Below are 25124 nucleotides of genomic sequence, written 5' to 3'. Positions count from 1 at the left end.
TGTCTGGTAGAGGTTTTATATATAAGAATAAATAAATAAATAAATGTTTATTTAGGTAAGGTACATACATAAAGAGATTTTACAAAGTTTGTTGGGTTAATAGATAGAGCTAGTACATACAATGCCTAAAGCCACTATTACGCAAAGCGTTTCGGGCAGGAAAAACATTAATGACTAAAGCTTAAAACTAATGGGTAAAAAGAATAAAATGTGTTGAGAACAAATAAAAATAGAGGTAAAAGAGGGGAGAACATGGTTGAAAAAGCAGCACAGATATAGATCGCGTCTCTGTCTTTCTTTTGACTAATAACAAATTTTGGTTTAATAAGTTATCAAGATGTTTTCAACAATATTCTTTCGGCGTTCGTCTTTTCTAACATGGGTGACCCTTTTGAAAACGCGATACTTGGGTTAACCCATCCCATAGTTGGGTCAGTTTCCATTAGGTTATATTACACTACACTACCGCCCACAGGATGGGTATGGGGACCAATACCGTTCACATGATGTGTATGGGATCCACAACCCCCCCATAGAATGGAAAGAGGGACCATATAACACTCACAGAATGGGTATTGGGTTTACCACTTACGGGCTATTCATGCCCGTGCCACCTCTTGGGTGGCTTAATCTTAATCATCATCGGTATTGGGTCCAATACTACCAGCACATGGTCTCTGTACCACCACACGCACCCTGTACTTCCATATTCCATATTTTTGCCAGAAAGGCTGTACGTATTAATAGTTGCTTCAGGCATTGTATGTACTAGCTCTATCTAGAAATCCAACATTATGTTGGTAACTCATTTTCAATGTATGTACCATTACTTTATCGACTTGAGAATGATCCAGAACGGACCGAAACGTCGTCGTCCCTTCACCTTCTAGTGTGTGGTCTGGTCAAACTTTCTTTACTAAAATAGTTAAAAAAAACGTTATAATTAATCTCCATTCTGCGTCACCTAATGTTTCAACCCATGATTTAAACCACTATTCTACAGTGCATCCTGTTAAAGGTTAGCACTAATGAGAAATCTTGATGCTTCTCAGTAAATTATTATAAGCACTCATAAATTATTACATATAATAATGGTTCGTGCACCAAACATTATATACAATAGTTTAGGCTTTGAAAAACGAAGAGAATGGATTATAGAAACGTCAAAAGGATGTGACGTTGAATGTCTATGGGGTACACTGCAGCAAACAGGATGGATATTGGGTCCACTACACCTGTTGGATGGGTATGGGGTCCACTACCATCCACTGGATGGGTATGGGGCTCACTACCACCCACTGGATGGGTATGGGGTCCACTACCATCCACTGGATGGGTTTGGGGCTCACTACTACTCTCTGGATAGGTATGGGTCCACTACCGTCCACTGGGTAGGTATGGGGTCCATTACCCTCTACAGGATGGGTAAAGGGGTCCAATACCAAGTGTATGATAGGTATGGGGCCTACAACCGCCCATAGGATGAGTATGGGGTCCACTACCATCCAAAGAATTGGTATGGGGTTCACTACCGCACACAAGTGGGTGGTAGTGGACACCATACCCATCCTATGGGCGGTAATGGACTCCATACTTATCCAACAGTTGATAGTGTACACCATAAACATCCTACGGTTGTTAGTGGACCCCATACACATCGAGTGACTATAGTTGTGGACCCTATATTCATCCTGAGGATATATTGGAAGTGTTAAAGGTAGCAATTTTGAGTGTACAGGTTCCCAAGTAGGAAGATATGACAGGCAAGACCGACGAGAGGCATCAACATCAGAGGCTGGTGTCACGTGACAGACTTGACGTAGTGAGAGTCAATGTCGTGCTATGTTATCCTGTCGCTGTAGATTATCTTTAGTACCCCGAGATAGTCTTCGTTGCTTTCCTTACTGTCTGGCTGTGGTCGTTTGAGGTGGAGGTTACGATAAGACAGTTATATATAAGCTTATAAATCTCAAGGTAAACGTACAGCTCTAACAGGCAGAACTGAAGAGGTTGGAGCTGTAGATGGTGTGTAAGAAGGAGCTGGGAACCGCCTGACATCCTGACAGACTCGTCTTGAGACTTATACTCCAGGAGCTCGAGGAGTACGTTGGGGAGAAGGAGACAAGAAGAGCGAGGAAGGTGATGGGAAATCTTGTGTCAAAGACGAGAGGAGCGTCGACGACCCATCCGGCGTCACATGGTGATGGTTGAGGACGCCACTTGTGCAGAATAATATTCTGATCAATGTCATCCTGGAGGTTAATAGTTATTATAAAGCATAAATGTCGACACTTCGATAAGTTAAAATCACGCAGTTTGTCATTAACGAGCAATATCTTAAGTCAATTAAAAGCAAATATTTAACATCATCTAGTGTTGTGTCAGGAGCTTTGGGTTGTTGGGTTTCCTAGTTTGTTATTACATATACTGTATATTGTAGTTGTCGACCGGCCAATAACAGTTCTTGACTGATGAACGAGTCTATTGCAAATGTTGCTCTGTTGTGCCTGTTGTTCTGTTGCAAAATTTACAATAGAATGTTGTATTTGGATGTGAATTTGATTTAAAATTAACAACTTCAAACATTCAAGCTGGTGATCATTATTAGTTCATTAGAGATTCATTCTTATTTGGGGAAGTGCAGGAGTGGTTATAAAAGGGACGATGAGACAAAAAGCACGGCACGGGAGACATCTCCCATCACTCAGGGTGCGGTCGCACCTCCACAGACCTTCAGTATCAGCTAATGATACTGATAATGGCTCCAAAAAGCCACCACATACGAGCTATTCATGCCAGGGCCACCGTTTGGGTGGCTTAACTGGATGTACCCCCTCATGGGCCCGGCGTTTTCGGGTGACCGAGCGGCAACACTGAAAAGTGCATACTCTTTTCGCTGTCCTGACCTTAATTTTCGATGTACTGATCTCATTTTTATACCAAAGTGTTTGCAATAGAATGATCTATAAGAATATATAAGAACATATGTATATGTCACCAAAGCATGAGTTATATCTCACAAAAAGCTAAAGAATTACATCGATCTCTGAGCTCCAAACAGCGACGAAATGTTTCCACTCTTTTCAGGGTTGTCAACTCCACACTTGTCCTACAGCGTTAAATTTGGTATCACTGTAATTATAAAAAAATTCTCTACACGAACATATGCATATAAATATAGAATCATGATCGCGGCTCACACCAAGAGTGTGTGAAGTGGGCGATTACCCTCGCCGTGTCAACAATACAATAGTCTTTCCACCAAGTTACAATACAGTGCCGTTCTCTTAAATAGGCCATATGCCTATTAGAGAAAACGGAAATTTAATGGCAAACATTTTCATACTAACCCCATGTCGATCGAATTAGAATTGGATTTTATACACATTTTTTTAATCGCGCGTAAATTTACGACGCTCTGGCGCCTACTGGAGAAAATACGACTATTTATGCGTCGTTTATTTACGACCCGGGAGCGCTAAAGTGTTTCTTTATCAATCAAAAAGCACGCACAAGAGACATCTCCCATCACGCAGGGTGCAGTCGCACCTCCACAGACCTTCAGTATCAGCTAATGTTACTGGTAATGACTCCAAAAGGCCACCACATACGGGTTATTCATGCCAGTGCCACCTTTTGGGTGGCTTAATCTTCATCAATCAATCAATCAATCGAGGGAGAGGAGAGAGGTCACGACCTCTCCGTTGGGTGCATGCAGTCGCACATCCACAGATCTCCAGTATCAGCTAATGATACTGGTAATGGCTCTATTCGAACCCCAGTTGGAAACAGACCTGTAACGGTTCTATTGTTACGTAAAGTATGGTGACAAATAAACACAGATATTAAGATACTATATAATAATAATAATAATTTTATTTAGGTAAGATACATACATAAAGAGATTTTACAAAGTTTGTTGGCTTTATAGATAGAGCTAGTACATACAATGCCTAAAGCCACTATTACGCAAAGCGTTTCGGGCAGGATATATATATATATATATATATATATATATATATATATATATATATATATATATATATATATATATATATATATATATATATATATATATATATATATATATATATATATATATATATATATATATATATATATATATATATATATATATCCTATATATATATTTGGTCGAATATACAGAAGTACACAGGTGATACTTTGGTGTGAGTTGAGCGCACTGAGCGTCGGTACAGTATCTCGCAAGTGTCTGCTCTAGACCACACTTGAAAGTAGACTAGCCAATGTTCGCTACTCCGCTGCTTATATGCTCGGGCAACACCTCACCGTGTTGCCCGGGCAACGCCTCACCTTCATTCATCTCCAAAAGTTGACAGGAATATTAACAATGCATTTGGAGCGAGTATATTATTGGGATAATCTACTCGCTACAATTGATAAAGATTAAGCCACATAAGAGGTGGCACGGACATGAATAGCCCGTGTAACAGTTCTATTGTTACGTAAAGTATGGTGACAATAAATACAAACACTAAGATAATATATATATATATATTTGGTTGAATATACAGAAGTACGCAGGTGATACTTTGGTGTGAGTTGAGAGCACTGAGCGTCGGTACAGTATCTCGCAAGTGTCTGTTCTAGACCACACTTGAAAGTAGACTAGTTATTATTCGATTGATTGATGAAGATTAAGCCACCCAAAAGGTGGCACGAGCATGAATAGCCCGTAAGTGGTGGCCCTTTTGAGCCATTACCAGTATCAAGAGCTGATACTGGAGATCTGTGGAGGTGCGAATGCACCCTGCATGACGGGAGATGTCTCCTTTGTGAATGTGTTAAGATGAAGATGAAGCCACCCAAGAGGTGGCACGGGCATGAATAGCCTGTAAGTGGTGGCCCTTTTGAGCCATTACCAGTATCAAGAGCTGATACTGGAGATCTGTGGAGGTGCGACTGCACCCTGCGTGACGGGAGATGTCTCCCGTGAGTTATTATTCGCCACTCTGCTGCTTTTATGCTTGGGCAACACCTCACCGTTCTCCAAAGATTAACAGGAATAGTATGTGGAAGTTGGGAAAGGTTTGAGTTGCATAATTAGTACCAAGAAGAGCTTTGCTTCTCTCATGAGGCTAATGCCTTTGGAGTGAGTATATTATTGGGATAATCTACTTGCTACACCCATATAGGAAAGAGGTGCATGAGGAAGAGGAAGTGGGAGAGGGACTGAGGGATTGGTGGGGAAAAAAGTTGGAGAGGGAGGGGGAAGAGATACTTTGGTGGAGCCACATACTTCCCCTTTCCTAGTATTATAAATTAAGCAAATAGAAAGTCAAATAAAACACTTATTTACAATCCATTTAATAATACAGGTTTCCATAAGACTGTAATGATAGGAACAACTACAGCTGAAACTTTTAAGTTCTTTCCGGCAGTTCATTTAGGTTATCTACGTTAAACGATCTTTGAGTGAGTGGCCGATTTGTCACCAATCATATAACATGATAACAGCAGTCATCTGTTACTTTATTAATTTCAACCTCAGTATATATATGGCCAACTGCGTTTCAGTTAAGAGCAATTAAGGTAACTCAATCTGTCATCTCGCATTAAAGAACGCAGGTAGAGCTTTGTGAATTTGAATCTACTTCTGCAACTGTGCTGTTGATGAGAATAATCTGAACAATGTTATATTCTGTCAAAAGGTTAGGATAAATGGAACAAATATATGAATTATAAAGAAATTGTGTTAATGTAATAAATATACAAGTTATCCAGATAAATTTGAAATTCCATCTTCTATGATGAGGTATTTTCTCTTTTCTTTTGTTTTATTTCAGTAAGTTTCGCTCACGAAAATCAATTGAATCTGAATGGAATAATGACTTAAAAAATTACCAGCTGCTGTTGCTGGTGTCAAAATACTTCCTATTTTGTAATGACAAAACGTTGTGTTATCAACTCAGAAGGAGACAATATATCAGATAATCATAATCAAATATTGGCCTTAATGTTCATTTTGAAAATGTTCGTTTCAAGCGTCCCTTAGCATCAGGGTTCAGCATTCAGCGACGAACGCATATCAACGTGTGAACACCACTAACGACCAAAAATATAATATCTGCCTATATAAGGCGTATCTTTTCCTTTCTTTCTTTCTTTATTATGCACCCCATACCCATCCCGTGGGCAGTGGTGTAAAGGATTACAGAGGCACATAATCGGTTCAGGAACTGAACCCTATAGTTCGTTTAGCTAAGCAAATAACAATCTTTTGACGCTAGTTACAAAATTTTAATGTTTAAGGCGTATCCATGAAAGATTTTGTTTACGGTCAATTTTTTTGTAAGGTTTAATTTATTCTCTTTTAATTTACTAAGGTTCTTTACTCAAGTAAAGATATTTACTTGAATTTACCTGAAGACCACTATCTTTCTAGTAGCCTCAATGAGGACAGGAGGCTGGCGGATTGTTAAAGGTCCTCCCCACTTTGTCTTGATGATTTTATCGAGCTGGCTTTTGTGATTCAGCAGTGTTTTGGCCTTTACGTCTTCGGCGGCTAGGCGGTTCCATAGATGTATAACCATGTTCATTTTATAACCCTAACACTGCGGGGGAAAAAGCATATCCTGTTTTCTGTCCCTTCACATGATCATAGCGACAGTATGGCTAGTTGGGCTGTTAACCGTTGCTAATTGTTTTTGTTACAATTTGACTTTTTGAAGAAGTTGTCTCGACCAACATCCTCCAAACTGTTCAGTATTCTAAAAATTTCGATGAGATCAGCCCTGTCATGCTTGGCTTGCAGTGTTGTTAGCCATGTGGTCTTAAACTGTTAATGGTATGAGAGTCGACTTAGTTTTGGAATTATTTTTTTGGGACTAGTATTGAACTTTCTCCAAAGCAGATATGTCTTTCTGAAGATGATGCCTCCATGCTTGGATTCAATAATCCAAGTTGTTGGATTATTGTACCAGAGATTTATGCAGTTGAATAACTACCTTCTTTTCGTTGAAGTCAAATGGTTGCTTGACTATTCCTAGGGTTTGATTAGCATTCTTCACTGCAGCTTCCTCGACTTCAAGCTCAACAAGTTAGTAATTATCAAAAGAAGGCACCATGACGGGGAGACTTATGTATTTACAATCTTGTATTTACAAGATTGTAGCAATCAAGTTCAACAAGCCACGTGCACACTGTAGGACAGAAAACAGGATACGCATTTTCACCCATAGGTTGAAAAAATCCACATGGCACCGCCTATTCGTTGAAGCCCCAAATACCAATACATTACTGCATATCGAATTTTAGATAATAGGCCTATGACTCACTAGCGAATTTTTGCTCTGGAAGCGTTCGCTGCCGCCCACTGGGCCAATCGTTCGCTGGCTGGCGACCGATTCCCTTTGTATGTAAACATATCGCGCGGGAGGGACGCTTTTGAGAACTTCTTCATGGGAATTTCAGCCTCTTACACGTGAAGTTAATGCTTGTAATATGTCGACATACCAGGTAAGGTCGCTAGAGGAGGCAGATCAGATCATACGGGAGCACGAGAGGAAGACTAAGACCACATACGCTCTCCTCAGGTCCACCAAGAATTTCGGCTGTGTTGATGTCCCAGGTAGGACCATTTAAATGTCCTAGTGTCGTATTTCTTTTTTTTTGTAAATGTCATTGCATTCGCGATTCGGCGTTCTTAGAGCATATTTGTTTCATATGATTATTGTTTTGTAGGGTGTGAATTTGTAGCTATTTTCATTTTATTGTCCAAAATGCTGTGCTTCCTAGTGGCTGTACAAGAATGTAAGAACTCTTGTATATATCAATAAATAAATAAATCAAAATTTATATTATTCTCTCATGATTGTTATGATTTACGATTTTTCTTTGCTCTTCACTCTTGATTGCTACTGTTCACTCTTACTTACAGCTATTCCCCCTTGATTACTACTATTCACTTCTATCTACAACTATTCCCTCTTGATTACTACTATTCAATCCTACTTTCAACTGTTTACTCTTGATTGCAACTTTTCACTCTTGATTACTACTGTTCACTCCTGATTGCTAATGTTCACTCCTCATTTTAACTACAGTATTCACTTGTAGTTGTAACAATTAATGCTTAGTATTCATTTCAGCCTGTGCAAATGACGAAAACGAAGTCAGATTTGAAACGGTGGGAGTTCCTTATTGTGGCGTGCCGTTTTTTGTGGCGGGACTCAAGATTCTCCAGTGCCAGTCGTACAGAGGTCGAGGAGGAAGAAAGAAGAAGGAGATCAAAATTGAGGTGTGTTAATAGGATTACAAGAGCTGTTGTAGAGGACAAGCTGTTATTAGGAGAATATATCCTGGAGCATACGACGAGATGGGTTCTGGGAGTTCTTCTACTCCTTGACGACTTGTGATAACTTGGTCCAACTTGTCCACGTTACTGTAATTATCTTTTAATCTACAGGTGGACACGTATAGGCCTATAGTGTGTGTCTGCATGAGGGAGATATACACAGTGGAAGGGAGAAAGGAGATCACTACAACTGGATTAATTTGAGGGCCACAATCCATAGTGACGTAGCTTGGGACAGGGAGCTGGCAGCTTGTCAGAGGTCTCTCCATTATTTCCAAGGTTCTTTTTGAGAAGGATTTTAAATTTGGATTTATAGCTTTGGTGGGTATGCAGTTCTATGTTCATTGTCCAATGGGTAAAAAACACCTGATTTTGTCTGTCATACACTGTGGCTTGTTGAGCTGGAGTCTATTACTTTTTATGAATGTTATGTAACGAATGGTCTGGATGAATATTGTTAAATTTGTAAATGTATTTTATTATTTTTAAAGTCTTGCTGAGATTACCTTAGTCATTTCTAATCTGTAGTGTTGTTAATATGAGCTCCTCAGTATTTCCTGGTATGTGAGTAGACTTAATTCTGGGAGAATTTTTGTCATACAGCAAAACTATAGAGATAAGTTTTCCATATACTTCTGTCTAGTACACTGTAATGTAACATTAAGAAGCAACTTGATTCTCAGAATTGTTAGTGAATGATGCTGTCTAGTACACTGTAGTGTAACATTAAGAAGCAACTTGATATTCAGAATTGTTAGTGAATGATGCTGTTATTGATTTGCAATTATATTTTAATGTAAGTTAACTAATTGTTTAAGATAGATTTTACAAAATGTACAAAGTTAGCAATAAAAAGTTAACCTAGGTGGTAGGAGAGCTGTCTTCTACTAACTATATATGAGATTTATAAACAAAATATGATTATAGTTGTATATTAAATCTCTTAAATTCCTCCATTTTATTTTGTTCCACCATAACTTCCATCAAAATTTCCATTAGGTCTTAGTCAACATATGATCTGCTTATGAAAGAATGAAAAGTATACAGTATTCCAACATAATATTTTTAATATTTCTTAGAAATACATGCTAGTTTAATACACATCTTTCAGTAACATGGGTGTTATTTTGTAGGAAACAGTGTATTGAATCTGCAGCTATCAAACATTGCAAGACCATCAAACAAAATGAAGGAAAATTCAACATATCTACCTTTTGCTAAATATATCCTTCATAAATATATTTACTGTATCTTAATACATAATGTCAACCTTTCCTTATTGACTTCATGTTACCCTTTTCTCATTTTGCCTTTTGATAAGCAATAGTAATATTGCTATGTTGGGCTTGATTAAGATGTTACAGGCTAAATTTCATGTGATAATTTATTCAATTCTCATCATCGTGGTGTATTACTGTAGGATGGCTGTGGTGGGTATGTGGGCCTGCGGGCTGCTCCAAGCAACGGCCTGGTGGATCAAGCACTCACAAGTCCAGCCTTGCCTTGGGCTAGGCTTGGGGAGTAGAACAACTCCCAAAAGCCCATCAAGCAGGTATCAAGCAGATATGGCTTACTCTAAATTGCTGTTTCAGCTGACTGGGTCTGGAGCAGGTGTGATCGGTGAGGCAGGTGTCGGGGATGCTGGGGGGGATGATGAGGATCCCATGCACATGAAGCCAATGATCAAGAAGAAAAAGAAGGCTGGTCGAACCCATAAGGTTGGCTGTACTGCCACCATCATCATGAAGGAAGTCATATATTATCCTGAGTTCCAGGTTAGTTTAGTAGTTTTATTGCCCAGCATGAAAAAAATATACAGTATTATTTATTTAAAGCTTTTACTATGTATTTTGTTTTGGTTAGTTATATTTAACTTTTTATGGAGCATTTTGAATATTACTATTAATATTAATTAGTTTTTCTGAGCTGCATCTCCTAAAGCTCATTGTACAGTATAGGTAATAAGAGTAAAAATTTATATAACATGAATACTCTCCAAGGGTCCAGGTGTTTCCTTATACAACCTTGGAATGATGTTTAGGTTAGGTTAGCTAACACTGTTGGAGTGACCTTTCACCTCAGGTACAAAATGACCTTCTAACCAATTGTGAAACATGACTGGACATTCATGCAGTAGACTGAGCTATATTTCTATTTATACATCTCAGCTGCAATGGCACAGCAAAACAATGAATTTCCTTCTTTGCCTTGAACCCAGGAGTATCATCACAGTCACCCTCATGGCACCAATATAAACTTGTTCCTTTAGCATCATTAATTTCATTGGGATATAAAGAATCATCCTGTATTATTTCCTCAAATTTTGAAATGTATTCTTCACTATCTTCTGCAGAAGCTAACTGCTTTTCCTTGCATCTTTTCACACACTTGATACCTTGTTGAATCTTACAGCCTTGTAGCCACCAATCACTATACACATAATCCTCACATTGTGTCAGTGCTTCAAGGACTATGTACAGCTCCCCTTGTTTGGACCATGTAGTGGTACAGTACTTGGAAATCACCAGTGATAAAATGAAACTGGAATGAATAACAAATATTCAGAAGAATCTGTTCTCAAGGAAAAAATAATGAAGTCCCATGAACTGCTAAAGGGAACTCAAACTACTGTACCAGTCAAAATAAATGACCACCTGATATCTCCCCCCCCCTCCCACCAATTGGTGGCCAGCTGGGTTGGCTAAGCAAGCAATGAGCAGTAAGCTAGGCCCCCCTCCTCATTGGCAGTCACTCGTAATGCCAAGTATATGTTTGGTAGGGCCATTAGGTCTATAAATGTATAGCTGGTGGTCATACTGAACTCCATTTAGCCTCCATTCCATCCAGTGCCTCTCTAGCACATTAGTGACTTTGCAGGTACACTTTAAAAGATTTTTGTGTCTTTGGTGGCAATGCTGTTCTGCCTATATAAGTGTGAATCTGATTTTCAATAACAGTAGATTACACAATTAAATGATTCTTCTCAGAAAGCTGCTCTTTATGGTGACTTGAACCATCATTATTTTCATAAAATCCACAGATGTGGTATAGTGGGATTTCTGATTTGTATAGCTAATTCAATACATCTGATAGTAACTGGATCAGAATTCTTCCATTGCTTCCAGTCTTTCCATTGATCAAATTCCATCGGAGCAAAATCCACTATGTGGTCTTTTTATTCACATTATTTTACATAATTGAAGCATTTCTTGGGCTAAGGTGTAACTTTTAATGAAGACAACCTTGTATTAAAATACTATTTGTGATAGTTTGTAAATAATGTCATAAATGATTACTATTACAGTGTTACTATTATTCAACAGCTTTTTGAGCACTCAAAAAACAATCGCATTGCTGTCGCACGTCAACTTAAAGATGCATTGAAGTCCAAGGCTCCTGTACAGAAAGATCGAATAATCTACGTCACAGTACCTGCAATGTCTGACCATTTTGGTCACTCGGTTGGACTGGTAAGCTGAAGAATCATTAAATATCTTAATGATTGTCTTGATAATGTTGCAAATAAATTAGTGTTATATATGGAATCAATGATTTTCCAATAAATTCCTATTGTTTGTTATATATGTGAAGTTGAATGTATCAATATTGCACAATAAATTGTGAGCATATATTAAAATGTTTGACGTTTGTTGCTAATTTTGTTATTTAATTTGTTTGTATCTGGCAACAGGGCACCACAAAGGTTAGTAGCTCCCTCCTGTTTACTCAGAACTATAACTATTAACATAGTGAGAATGATTGGGGTGTAAAAATACAGCCAAATTATGCATTAAGGTTTAATCAGTATCACTCATCACTTGCTGCTTAAGCTTGTCAGTGTGCTCATACCAGTCATGCTTAAATCTTTTATGTAAAGTGTCTTAGATTCATCGTAAATATAGTGCAGCAGTAATTTATTGTGCTCGTTCTTTTTTTTTAATATTTCATCTCATTAAATACATTAAATTTGGTTACTGTATAGAAAATTCAAATAAAATACTGAAAACATTTTAACAGCTCAATATCTAAATCATTAAAGAATTTTTTTATATATATTTATGAACTACTGTGTCATGATTATTTTGTTTAATTTTTTGTGATGTTTTGAAATTATGAAAATCATTCAACATGACATAGGCATTTATTAGCTAGATTTCCTAAGTGTAGGCTAACACTGGGGTTTTCATGCACTTTATAATTTTTAAGGATTCACATATCATGATGCCTCCCAAATGTTCTGCAGTGGCAGTTTATCTGAGACTCTAGAGTGGTGATTATTCTCATCTCCGTCTGTGGATACTTTCATTTTCCTTTCGATGATTCTGAGGATCAACATCCCTGCGGCTCGGTCTCTGACCAGGCCTCCTGGTTGGTGGTCTAGTCAACCAGGCTGTTAATAATATTTGCAGCTGAGAGGTAGCAGGAGTTCTTAATTGTAATGTTCTGGTAGGTTTCGTTAGAGGGGAGTTGAGAAAAGTAGAGTTTCAAAGATCTCTGCACTGCACCTTCTTATTTCTTATACAGTATAATCTTAAATTATTGTATGTGAATTTGCTTGTGCCAAGACTTTTCTGGAATGCATCCCTCATGGAAAAAAAGGACTCACTGTTTCCACAACAAAGTACAAAGTACAAATATTGTAGAATGTGACATTAAAAATATTTGATGTATTTCCTTCCAATTTTATTTTATAAAAGATCAGTATACTCTACTGTTTTTTTAAGTACATTGTATTTGTATTGTATTTTGGACACATTGTATTTGCAATGAAATCCTTCATAATAATAAGTTTAAATCCTTTGTAATAATGTGAGGGGGTTTTGCATTTTTCAGCAAGGAGCAAAACGTCTATTTGTGAAGAATGACTTTTATGGTCACAATGAACCAGGCTCCAGCAAGCGAGTATATTATCCCGTTAAGCAAGAGAAATTAAATGTCGCACAGTTAACAAAGCGTATGAAGGTGGAAGAAGATGACACAGAAGCCAGAGCCAAGGAAGTGCGTGAAATCTTGCAAGGTATCATGGGGCTTACATACAAGGTCAGTTTTCAAATTAATTTTTTCTTTGCATTACATGAAATGCCAAAAAAAAAGTCTCCCTGGCTTGGTGCTTTCTTTTGATAATTGCTTACTAAATATTTTATGCATTTTTCACATTTCTCATGTCTCTTGTGTTAAGCATTTTAATCAAGCAAAATCTATACCATATTAATAAAGACTTTTTAATAAGAAAAAGTATTTAAGAACACAGTCCAGTTTAGTACTGTAGAGTGGCTTGTACTGACGACTGGCTCTGCTGTTGGTGGGAAATACACACACACTCCCTTCAGTACTTCATATACTGAAGGAGTACTTGCTCACATCCCTTTAACTCATGTGTATTTTGCTAATTATTTTTTGTTTTACTTCCTGTAAAATATTACTTTATTCCCACTATTTCTTTCCTACCATCCATTCCTAAGCTTGTGTAGTTAAGTAGGTTTACAATGTGATGTATGAATAGCATAGGAGTCACAATGTTATCGGTTCCCTCATGTGCAGAGATAATAATAGACACAGTGTTAACTTTGAATTACAGTATAACTTAAACAACTTACTGTTTTCTTGCTGATGTGTTAACCTTTCTGCAGCAACCTGGAACAACCGAAGCATATCGTGAACTATATAAAGACTTGATGCATGCCAAGCTCAAGTATCAGCAGACGATGGACACACTACTTGGAGGAACCCACGTTGCACAGATCCACGTGGTAGATGGCATAGTAGGACAAAACGGAGATAATCAAGGTAAGGCAAACATTTTCAGAAGCCTTCTATATTTGAACATATTTCCTAAAAAGAGATAATTTTAGTTTTCGTAGATTTTTTGTCTTCTGAATTATACCTCCTTGGTTTCTCTCAGAGCCAGTAGGATCCATCAGGACTATTTTGTCACTAGGCTTTAAACAAGTTGTTATCCTACATTGACATAGTCACTGCTTGCTATCAGACTGGCCTGGCTGGTTGCAACGTGATAATCACTTGAGTACCTTTCCCAAGTATACACCACAGCTTAGGTGAAAGTTATCCTGTTCTATTCGAGTGTGACTGTGTGGGGTAAAATGAAAAAAAATTAAGAATACAGAACTTATTAAATGGAAATTATAATAATTAATGAAGGTATAATTACTCCATTGTGTGTATTGAATAAAGTTTCAAAAAAGGATGAAAGGAATAGGGGAATTGTAGGAGCAGTTTCTTTATTTATTCTTAGTTGAAATCTTGACTGTATAAATGAAGGCATAACACTTCCAGTGCCTCCTTTCACTAAGCATTTTGCAACACCCAGCTTGACATAAGTGTACTAATGCAATACAGGTATTATTATGTATTATTGTCCCAGACATTGAGCTTCATAACTTGTACAAAAATTAATTATGCTCTGGTGTGGCTATTACAGATCCTGTTTGGTTGGTCAGTTGATGGTTGAGGTTGATAAGCATTCCAATTTGAGGATTTTATACCCATTGATTCGGTTTAGTAATTAGGTCCTTAACCTTACCTATCTGAACTCTTTTGAGGGATCTAGAAGATATGAAAGACTATTCACTTTATCTTACCATGAACTGACAGGGAATAAATTTAAATGTATTGATGTAATGTTTTTTATTATCCATAATAATTATTTATCAGAAGTTATACATGTAACAGATACACATGTAAATAAACAAAATTATATGCAAACCTATGATGAAATTCATATAAGATCTCCTACATAAATCTATAGAGCCACTTGCGCAATTTATGCCCTGTTTTTCCCAGGGTTTAAAAGGCATTCAAATATTTATATATATATTTGACCAGACTCTTAATGATGTTTCTCAAAAGCCACATAATTTTTTAGTTAATCAAAGTCTCTTGTCATGTAATAATAATAAATTAGTTTTTTTTCTTTGTCTCTATTAAAAATCTCGGCCAAGGTGATGGAAATGAGAACGCTTGGCCAGTACCAAGAACAGCTGTGGTTGTGACTACTTCTGCAGGACCCACTGCAACTCTGCCACCTGTCTCGTCTGTTACCACTACCACAACCATTGCTGCCCCTCAGGTTCAACAGAACCCTACAGTAGCTACAACAGCTACAACAGTGGCAGATGGCAATAATCAGGAAACCAGTATCTTTATTGAGGCTATGGAAGCTATTCTAAACTCACAGATATAAAGAATTTTTTTATTTGTATTTTATAAGCTAAGGGCAAAATCACTATAGGCCTTTGTCATCTATTACAAATTTGGTGTTTATCTGAGAACATTATGGATCATCATCATCATCATCATTAGTAGCAGTCATCACCACTGGGGCATCCATCATCATCAGTAGTCATCATCACCACCATTATACACTGGTACTTGGCCTTGGCCCTGTGCCTAAATATCAACATTACCTTATCTCCATCATTATCATTAGCCACAGTAGCTTCTCTGTTTTCATTTGGTGAGGAGGCATTAACCCAGAATCTATATGGAAGTGCTGTCAGACCACTGACAGCGCAGCTTGTTCTCTCAATTTGTCATTCCATAAAATATTCAAATGTTTTGCCTAACCAGGAATGTACGCCCTTACACAACCCACCTAACCTGTAGACTCCAAGGCCTAGAAAATGTCATTATTACAGTACTGTAAGTTTCACTATTATGTCCTATTTTAATGTATAAATTGTAATATGTTAGGTGAGAGGACAGGTTGGATGGAAACAGAGTGATGCATATAGTAGTTGAGCATGTCACCAGCTTCGGAATGTAACATGCCCGAGAGCACTACTCCTCACTGTTCATAGGATCTTTCCCCATGTTGACACATCTTAACTGAAATATACCTCCACCACATGATAAAGGTGATGATGATATTTAATCAGTCATTTAAAAAACTAGGGTAAAGTGTTCCATTTCCATTGTTCCATTATCTTGTCTTAATTGTTAGTTATTCCTTCTCTCATCTAAAAAATTTACCCGAATCAACCTCATTATCTTTTTACCTCTCAAATTCATTCATATACACTGCATAAAATGTTAAATATACATTCTTTTCGAATAACATTATTTTCATATCAAACTAATTTTTATTTTAAACTCCACTTCTTTTCATAATCTCGAAGGTCTGGTAATCAGTCCTTCCTACTCAATACATTTCTTTCAGCTTGTCCATCACTGTTGCTCTTTTTTGTTTTTGGTTTACTCGTCTTCCAACTTGCACAAATTCCTAATTTAGCCTATCACATTTCAAGTCTCTCAGTTAATTTGGAGATGAATATTTCTTGTCATATCTCAAACATATATTTTACGTCTCTCAATTGCTATTAATTTACTGTTAAACTATTTTTTACCACAAATCAATATAACTTTCAACTATCCAAGAGTTGCCTCTTGGATAGGTAATAGATGAATTGAATGGACCCGAGTTAGATTCTCAGGCAGGATGAGACGTTTGGGTATGTTTATATGCACTTGATGGCTCTTGTTCACCTAATAGCAAATACTTACCCGAGACTTATGTTTGTAGTTTGTAGTTTGCATCCTGTGGGAAGGTAACATAGATAAGCCCAACAGTCTTTCTGTCTCGGTGTATAATCATTCCATTCACCTGGGCTCTCGAAACTCGAACTGCGGACCCCACATGTGTGAGGCCGAAACTCAATCGACTGAGCTATTGAGTAGTCTTAATAAGGAAATGAACAAATCCACATGGGCTGTGACAAGGATTCGAACCTACGTCCAAGAGCATCCCAGACGCTGCCTTAATCGACTGAGCTACGACATGGTAAAAGAATTGCAACCAAAAGTTCTACTGAACTTACTTGAATCATGCTATTGTGATATGTGTGTGTTAGTAAGGAAAGTTATTATTGGGACCTTGAACTGTGGACCATGTGTGGTCTGCGGTTCGAGTCTCCTAGAGCCCAGGTAAATGGAGTGTTTATTTCCATGGAAGTATGGATGACATTTTATAGAGTAAAATCATAACTCTCTCATCTGGTATTTCTGGTAAGGATTTCTTTTTCACACTTTAAAAGGTATAGGAGCAGAAATATCCTGCTGGGTTCTTGGGTTTTGGATCGCCTGAGAGTGGGTGCCCTTAGTTTGTTATTGGCGCCTCACTTTCTCCTTTGATTGCCAGTCCGGTCGTGGGATTGCTACTAGAATCGGGTTTGGATTCAAATTTACAATGCTTTCACTGTAGTTTTGAATGGTTACTTTAAACTTTTCTTTATCATCTTACTCATCCTCCTGCCTCAGTCTGTCTTCACCCTAAGGCATCGCAATTTTGATGCCAATCAACCACACGGTAAAAAATCCAGTGTTCTAGTACAATTAAAAGCACTCTAGTATTAATATTCCCTTGGATTAATGAGCATTGGCCTTGATAAGTTAAGTGGATTGCCTAGATTAAAAAACTCACTAGGTTAGATAAAAACCACTTTGAATTTGATGCTGGGGCAAATTGTTTGAATGGGCTGCCTGATCAGCATATATTTATTATAATTTATCACTGATCTATTTTGGCCTCACGTTTGGGCAATATCAGTGCCTGAATACTAAACCACACACCAGAAGATGAGGAGACGACGACGTTTCGCTCCGTCCTGGCCCATTATCAAGTCGATTGTGCCCATTTTCATTTCCTGGGACTATATCCCCAATATATGCATGAAAATCTTTTTCATAATTTCTTTTTCTCACTAATTCTTTTTGCTACAAAACCTTCAAAATCTGCTAGATTGTCTTCATCAGCAAACATGCCAGATGACAACCAACATTTATCCAGTGTATTCTGAAAGGTGAATATTACTTAATTATTTTGTAATAGAATCCTGATCATCACCGAGCTGTTTGGCATTTTTGTTTTGTTTTTCTTTCAATGTTGGATCAAGGAAATCTTATTAGGAGACAGCTGTTTCTGTTGCTTATTAGCTCTTACCTGCTATTCAGAAATAAAACCACTTTGCTATCACTTGGCAGGTCAGCTGTTCCCAAGGGTTTTCATTTGTGGGACAAAATGCTGAGGAAGCTAGTTCTTGAAAATAGCTCTAGTCATCCATGCACTTTCTGGGCCATATAGATGACAGGTAGGAAAGCAAGTAGACCATGTATTTTTACTTACAAAGTTAATGATGGGAATCGGTGCTTTGGGTTTCATCATCTTTTTAGTAGAGACAAATATATGATGCAGATTCATCTCAGGAAATCAGGTATATGAGAATTTAAAGAAACAGTTTTATAAACATTTTTGATAAACTGAACAAATTTTTGATAAAGTGAGGAAGGCACCGTCACATTGATGCAAAGCTGCGTATAGAGATATTGCTCAAGCTTTTAATGTATATTGTATATATTACCATCTTATTTTAAGTATTTCACATTGTTTGCAAATCAATAATTTAAAGTCTAAAGCTTCAGGATGTGTGTGTGTGTGTGTGTGTGTTTTCCACATTCTCATGTGGGTTTATGAGGTACAGTACTGTAATAGAGGCTGCTAGAGAGCTGGGGGAATAGAAGATAATACAGTGCATTTGTAATTTTAGACATGATTGGGAAATTGCTATGTTGTCAGTCTTAAGAAAAAAAAAGGATCGTAAATCTATCTGGGTCTATCCTGTTTTTTTTAAAGTTAAATTTCAGTACAGTTCATAATTAAAAGGAACTATATTCCATTTTATAGGGTGTTAAAGAAATGTATCATGATGTTCAGTGGTCTGTGTATCAGTCACCATTCACCATTTTTTTCCCTATTTCATGAAGTCTTACAATTTTTGTTTGGCCTCAAAAAGTGCGTGCAGACGTAGAACATTTTATTTATAAAGCCAATGCAAATAAATTGTAAAAACTGTAGTGAAGTATATTACTTGGATAAATGTAAAATCTCTTATACTTCACTTGCATTAAGCATAATAAGATGCATCACAAGACTTGTATGAATGTTGTTTGCCCTATAAGTCATGCATATATGAAGTCTTATCTGCAATGTATAAGTATAGAATACTGTAGTATCTTCCCATATGTGCACATTTGTAATTTGAAGGGCAACATTGGAAATCCATGACTGTTTCTTCAGTACCATGGCTTGATGGTGACATCTTGAGTAATATTTATGGCTTTGCATTTGCAATTGACTTAAATGGTATTATTCTCCATTACAAAAATATTGAAGCCATATGAGGGGATCAAGCCCACTTTCCTGAACTCCCTAGACACACACACACACACAGGGTTGCGGGTTCGATACAATCATAAGGCTTCAATGTTTGATCATAGATATATCATTTTGTGCAAGTTGTGCATACTTCATTATTACCATATGTGGCTTAGGACATTCTTTGGGCAATTACTAGCATTTCAGATTGGGATTAAGTGCTAAGTACAATGGAATATGACCACCTAAAGATATAATTATCCTAAAAAAGAAAGAAGACTCAAGCCATGGTCCTGAGGATATAATGATTTAAAAGGCCACCTTCAAACTGTGGTCTTGGTGAAATATCATTTATCATTATTGTTGTTACTCCAATTTTTTTTTTATATACTGTAATCACCATTTGTTTTACATTAAATATATTCTGGATCCTCACATGTGAGAGAAAGGTGACACACCGAGAAATAATCAGTGGCAAGGAAACGTTTTTCGCTTATGTGGTAATCAAATATGTTGTTAGTACTGTGGTAGCTAGCATGCAAGTGGTTGGTAGGCAATACAAATTAATTCTTAAAAAAAAAAAGGTTGCCAGTCCTAGGTCACAAGCATTTTTTTCCTCTTATTGGTATAAAATCAAATTTTAAATAAATTTTAGAACAATAGACAGTATTAACTTGAGAGGTTTAGCCATCATTTGATACTACAATTAAATCAGTGGATATATATCTTTAATATACAAAATATATTGGAGGCTGAATTTTTGGCCCAATCCAAGAGATTATTGGACAGGGTGTTAAAGCTTTATTATAAAGGGATCAAGTGTCACTATAAACATGTTTATTATATTTATATTATACACACCATCCTCAATTCCTCTGTAATATCTTAAAATGTGTAACAGTGTTCATCAACATTACAACCTAATGTTATGGTCACCTGGGATAAAGGGTCAGAGGTTTTCTGGATTATAAACAGTGTCAGGTAAGAGTTACCTGAAACTATATACATACTATAAATACAGGGTATTTATGGTAACTAAAATCCTTGTAAAGATAGCCTGCTTAAAGCTCAGGAACATTATACTCCTCATAAATCACTGAAGTCAATTAATGTAATGACTGGGAACTGTTCCTCTTCTGTGCTTAAGGTTCCTTCATCTCAACATATCAGGTCCTGCCTTAATTTCTCATCATCAGCTTTATGACTGCTCATAATTTAAATCATTTTAAATTATGACATTTAAAAATTGACAGTTTTCTCTTCACTGACACTGTCAGCATGGTTGAACCAATCAATTCTTTTTTATATATCTTGCATATATGCACATACCGATGTAATTTATTTTTAATCCTAAATTATTTTTAGTTTTTATGCTACATTTTAAGCGATTGTGTTTTGTCTGGCCACAAGTGGGCGATTACATGCACTGTCAACTTGACCCTGCACCAACATGTATTAATACATAGTATCAGAAAAGCGAAGGCATCACTGTTCAAATACTCATTGCATTTTTTAATTAGCAAATTTCTGGAAATAATAAAGTTCAAAGAAAAATACATGTAATGTTTGAATTTGAATATTTTGTTTCTGAAGATGATGATAATCAACAACAGCAACGAAGACCTGCTTGTAAGTTATTGTTAAGCACTGATACACTGCATTAATTATATGTTGGACCATCACAGTTATAGACTGCATTGTAATTAAGTGTACTTCTAGATTAAGACCATTTAGGGAATATAAATACAGTGTTTAGCTATGCATTAAAATGATGGATAAGTAATGTGAAGGCAACTTGTGGGTCATGGATTGTTGCAGTGCTGTGTTAGGACGGTCACCCAGTAAACTCACTGGAGTAGACTGATGGGTTTACTGGGCTCTGAATAGGCACTGGCACTGCTGCTGTATAGTAACAAAAGCTATAGTGGATATATAAATATATATAAATTATATTATTATGAAAGGTATAATTTTTGGTGTGAAAAAGTTTTCTTTAGGCATTTACTATACCAAAATAATAAACTGCAATTTGTGTGTTTAGCATATAATTATATTTCTTCATTGAATTATTATTTTATTGGATTTTGGGGTATAGACAGGCAGGCAATGAGGGATTTTCCACATTGAATTTTTCTCATCTTATTTGGCTGGGTTATAAAATATATATTTTTTCAGTATTCAGTCTCAAACAATAATGTTAAAAAAAAAAATGAGATTTTCTAGTTAAAATATGCCTACGAAGAACAGAATTAAGCAAATGATGAATTTGTAAATATTCAGTATTTTTGCTATTGCTAGAGAAGGGGAGTCAATTTCCTCTGAAGGCCAAATGCAAGGTGAAGGGAGGCACTGGAAATTTTGACATACCGGTGTGAGCTCCCAAGTAAGTCTTGGGAGCAGAGATTTGTGTGAATTTGAGTCAATGTGTTTTCGAAGCGTGCATTTCTATGTAACGAAGAGCCAAATCGAGTGTTTATAGTAATGCATATTGCATTTAAATGTTAAAATGTGATGTTGCCCATATTATTCCTAGCATTTTATCAACCTTTAGTGTTTTTTTAAGCATGACCACTGAGCAGTGTCCCTAATTAAAAGTAGAACGATCTGTAAAAAAAATTACACATTTTGAAGTGTTTATGAAAGTACAGTTAGGGGTTGAACAGTTGTAATTTTATTTTGAAAGTTTATTACAATAACATGTAATTTTTTCTTCCTACATTGGTTACTGTACTTACTAATTGGCTAATTACTCACTTACCATTGGCTAATAGCCAGTTTTCTTATTAATAACACAAAATATTAGCTATTTGTAAATCTAGGTAACCCTATTTTCAATAAAGTTTCATTTTCTTGGGTAAGTAGTAATACTGTAGTCCATTTTTTTAATTTAAATGTACTGTATTGAAGTACAGTACTGTAAGACAAAATTGAGTTTGTAAGATATATAAAATGTCCTTATTTACTAAGCTCCACTACTCCAAATGGATCCACGACTGTCGTCAGGGGTTGATCAGTCGTGGAGCTTAGATACTAAGCACCAGGACTGATCAATCCTTATAGACGATCATTGGTGCGGTGGTTACGGTACTGTGTATGTTTAGGGGTGGTCCTGGATGGCATGGGTTCGAATAATGGCCGGGTCAAATAGAATTCTTAATGATATATATAGATAGATACACACACACATTCACTCACTCCCTTGGTACTTTAGGGGAGGAAGCAGTTCTTCCTCCTCTTCCCCAAGGTTGAACTACTGACCTGGATGCAACCTCAAAACATTGTCCTAACTCCCAGGTACCTATCTACTTCTAGGAACAGATTCATTAGGTGAAAGGAAACATGCTCAACTATTTGTCCTATCTGGAATTCAAATCCGGGATTCCTGATTGTGAGTAGAGAATGAACCTAACTACTACTGAAACCCAATATAACTCATCATTCATTCGCAGACGATGAGTCACAATAATGTGGCTGAAGAAATGATCTAACCCCAACTCAGAAGATGGAGGAGATAACATTTCGATCCATGATGGAGCAGTGTCAAGTCGATCATATGACTTGATAATGGTTCAGGATGGACCAAAACGTCATCGCTTCTCCATCTTCTGATCTGTGGTTTGGTCATCCTCCCTTCATTCATTCAAAAAGTGATACGTCACGTACTCTTCAGAATACAGATGTAAGCGCTTTGAGGTTAAGCATTTAGTCACATTACTCCATCGCAGACAGTATTTCAACACACTGTTGCCATTCCTCCTTTCACCTGCAGCCAATAGCTTAAGAAATTATATTTTATTTGTAGTCGTACAAACACAATCTGTTATTTTACGATGCATTAATGTTTATGGAAGTGAAATACCCCTCTTGAAATTTGCTTGGCTTGTGTTTTAAATGTTATGCAATATTTAATCTATATATACATAATTTTTCCTCCATGATGCAATGCCATACAAGTAAGGTTACAGAACCCAGCTTGGCCATATAGTATTGTATATACAACTCATTTTATATATATATTTTTTAATTGGTAGATATATATCTATGTATATTCAGAATCATTGTGTAAAAAGAGTACTTGCTCTCCATTTGGAGGGAAAATACCAAAATATTATGGGTTTAGTCAGTTTCTATACAAAAGAAGTTTAAGGCTTTTCACTATATTTTGGTGGGCAGTGGTTATGGAAGAGACACTAATCGTCTTGACAAATTAAGTATTCTGTGAACCCATGCATAATTAGAATAGAGAAGATTGAATGATTTAAATTTATTATATATTTTATGTTCTTAAAAGTTGTGAGAACAAAAAATATAAGCCTGACAGTATAGATTTTGAGTTTTATTTACAAAATCCTTTAAGTACACCTGGTTATAGTGGTATTCATTGGCTATAAGAAAAAGAAAACGGCGTGAATCAAATGGTGGATATTTACGTGGTACTGTATTATTTTATGTAAAAAAGCATCTGCCTACACATTAAAACAGAAAACTAATGTTGCTGTATGCTAGAGTCAAAGTACAGCTAAATTGTAGAATATGTGGACGATTATGACTTCCTCACATTGTGACTGATTATAATGTTGTTATATATGATTGATGAAGATTAAGCCACCCAAAAGATGGCACGGGCATGAATAGCCCGTAAGTGGTGGCCCTTTTGAGCCATTACCAGTATCAATAGATGATACTGGAGAAATGTGGAGGTGCGGTTGCACCCTGCGTGACGAGAGGTCTCCCGTTCTCTGTTATATATAATGACAGACTCATTAAATGCTGTTCTGTTAGCATTACAGCAATCATGGGAGATAACGAGGCCTTCAACACGTATCTGGGATCCAATAGTTAGTCTTAACGATCACATTTTAAGTCGAGTCCAGAAGCTGCATCTCTGAAAAAATACTTAAACCATAGCTTATCTACCTCACCCTGTCCCCACCCACAGAGGGACAGGGTGAGATATAAGCCATATCCCTATTTACAGGTAACGGTTTTTCCACCCTCCTATCTTACTCCTATCTTACTTACTCCTACTTACTGTAACCGTATATAAGCCAGCAATTTTAGAATAGCAAACCAGTACAGTCTCCAGTCAAGAATGTAGTACTCGGTGTAGGCAGTTCTAATCGACCCAAGACGCTACAGCTTCGACACAGAGCAGGCAGCAGACTACGACCTCATCCAGCTACAACGCTCTCCCACATAGAGCTCCGCGACTATGGCCACACTCAGCTCTGCTCCAGGATTCGTCTCAACGTCCAAGACACTGCTGTATCCAGGACTACTAAATAAATATGAAAACTCACTAAACAATGTGTATCTAATCTACCCAACAACGTAACATAATCGTACGTTACAACCTTAATTGCTCTATAATATCCTATAATTCTACTATCCATGTTGGTCACTCTATACGGGATTACACTATGTTCCTGGTGGAAAAAATTAACTGATGTGGAATACCTGCATGTTCGCCTTGGTCGACTGCCGCATTATCCGTTCTACTAATCAATCAGGTGACACTGAAATAGTAAAACAATAAAACAGATTAGTCCAATAATTACAGTACATGGATGTAAATCACTGGTACAACTTTGTCCCAAACGGATCAGAGACCCATCAAGA

The 25124-nt window shown here is 36.9% G+C and overlaps 1 protein-coding gene across 2 annotated transcripts; it reads left to right on the top strand.

The window, feature by feature from the left end:
• Nucleotides 1-7351: 7351 nt before the first annotated feature.
• On the top strand, nucleotides 7352-23830 carry LOC123768989 (uncharacterized). 2 transcript variants are annotated; one of them, XM_045759913.2, is made up of 7 exons: nucleotides 7352-7612; nucleotides 8133-8281; nucleotides 9931-10113; nucleotides 11662-11808; nucleotides 13172-13378; nucleotides 13969-14125; nucleotides 15298-23830. In XM_045759913.2, exons 1-7 carry the CDS (start codon nucleotides 7486-7488, stop codon nucleotides 15537-15539), a joined length of 1212 nt encoding a protein of 403 aa, XP_045615869.1. In that variant the 5' UTR covers nucleotides 7352-7485; the 3' UTR covers nucleotides 15540-23830. The 2 variants fall into 2 exon arrangements, with proteins under 2 accessions (XP_045615869.1, XP_069165285.1); XM_069309184.1 differs by lacking the exon at nucleotides 15298-23830 and adding an exon at nucleotides 14778-14972.
• The last annotated feature ends 1294 nt before the right edge of the window (nucleotides 23831-25124 follow it).

The sequence above is a fragment of the Procambarus clarkii genome, chromosome 64 (genome assembly GCF_040958095.1).
Source record: "Procambarus clarkii isolate CNS0578487 chromosome 64, FALCON_Pclarkii_2.0, whole genome shotgun sequence".
Taxonomy (NCBI): Eukaryota; Metazoa; Arthropoda; class Malacostraca; order Decapoda; family Cambaridae; genus Procambarus; species Procambarus clarkii.
The sequence above is the reverse complement of the archived record's forward strand: the minus strand, read 5'-3'. Positions and strand labels throughout refer to the sequence as shown.

Bases quoted from the DNA above. Each gene is read 5' to 3' on its own strand.
- LOC123768989 (XM_045759913.2), top strand. From the start codon at position 7,486: ATGTCGACATACCAGGTAAGGTCGCTAGAGGAGGCAGATCAGATCATA. The intron at 7,613-8,132 runs GTAGGACCATTT...TATTCATTTCAG, and splicing joins CGGCTGTGTTGATGTCCCAG to CCTGTGCAAATGACGAAAAC. The intron at 10,114-11,661 runs GTTAGTTTAGTA...ATTATTCAACAG, and splicing joins TATATTATCCTGAGTTCCAG to CTTTTTGAGCACTCAAAAAA.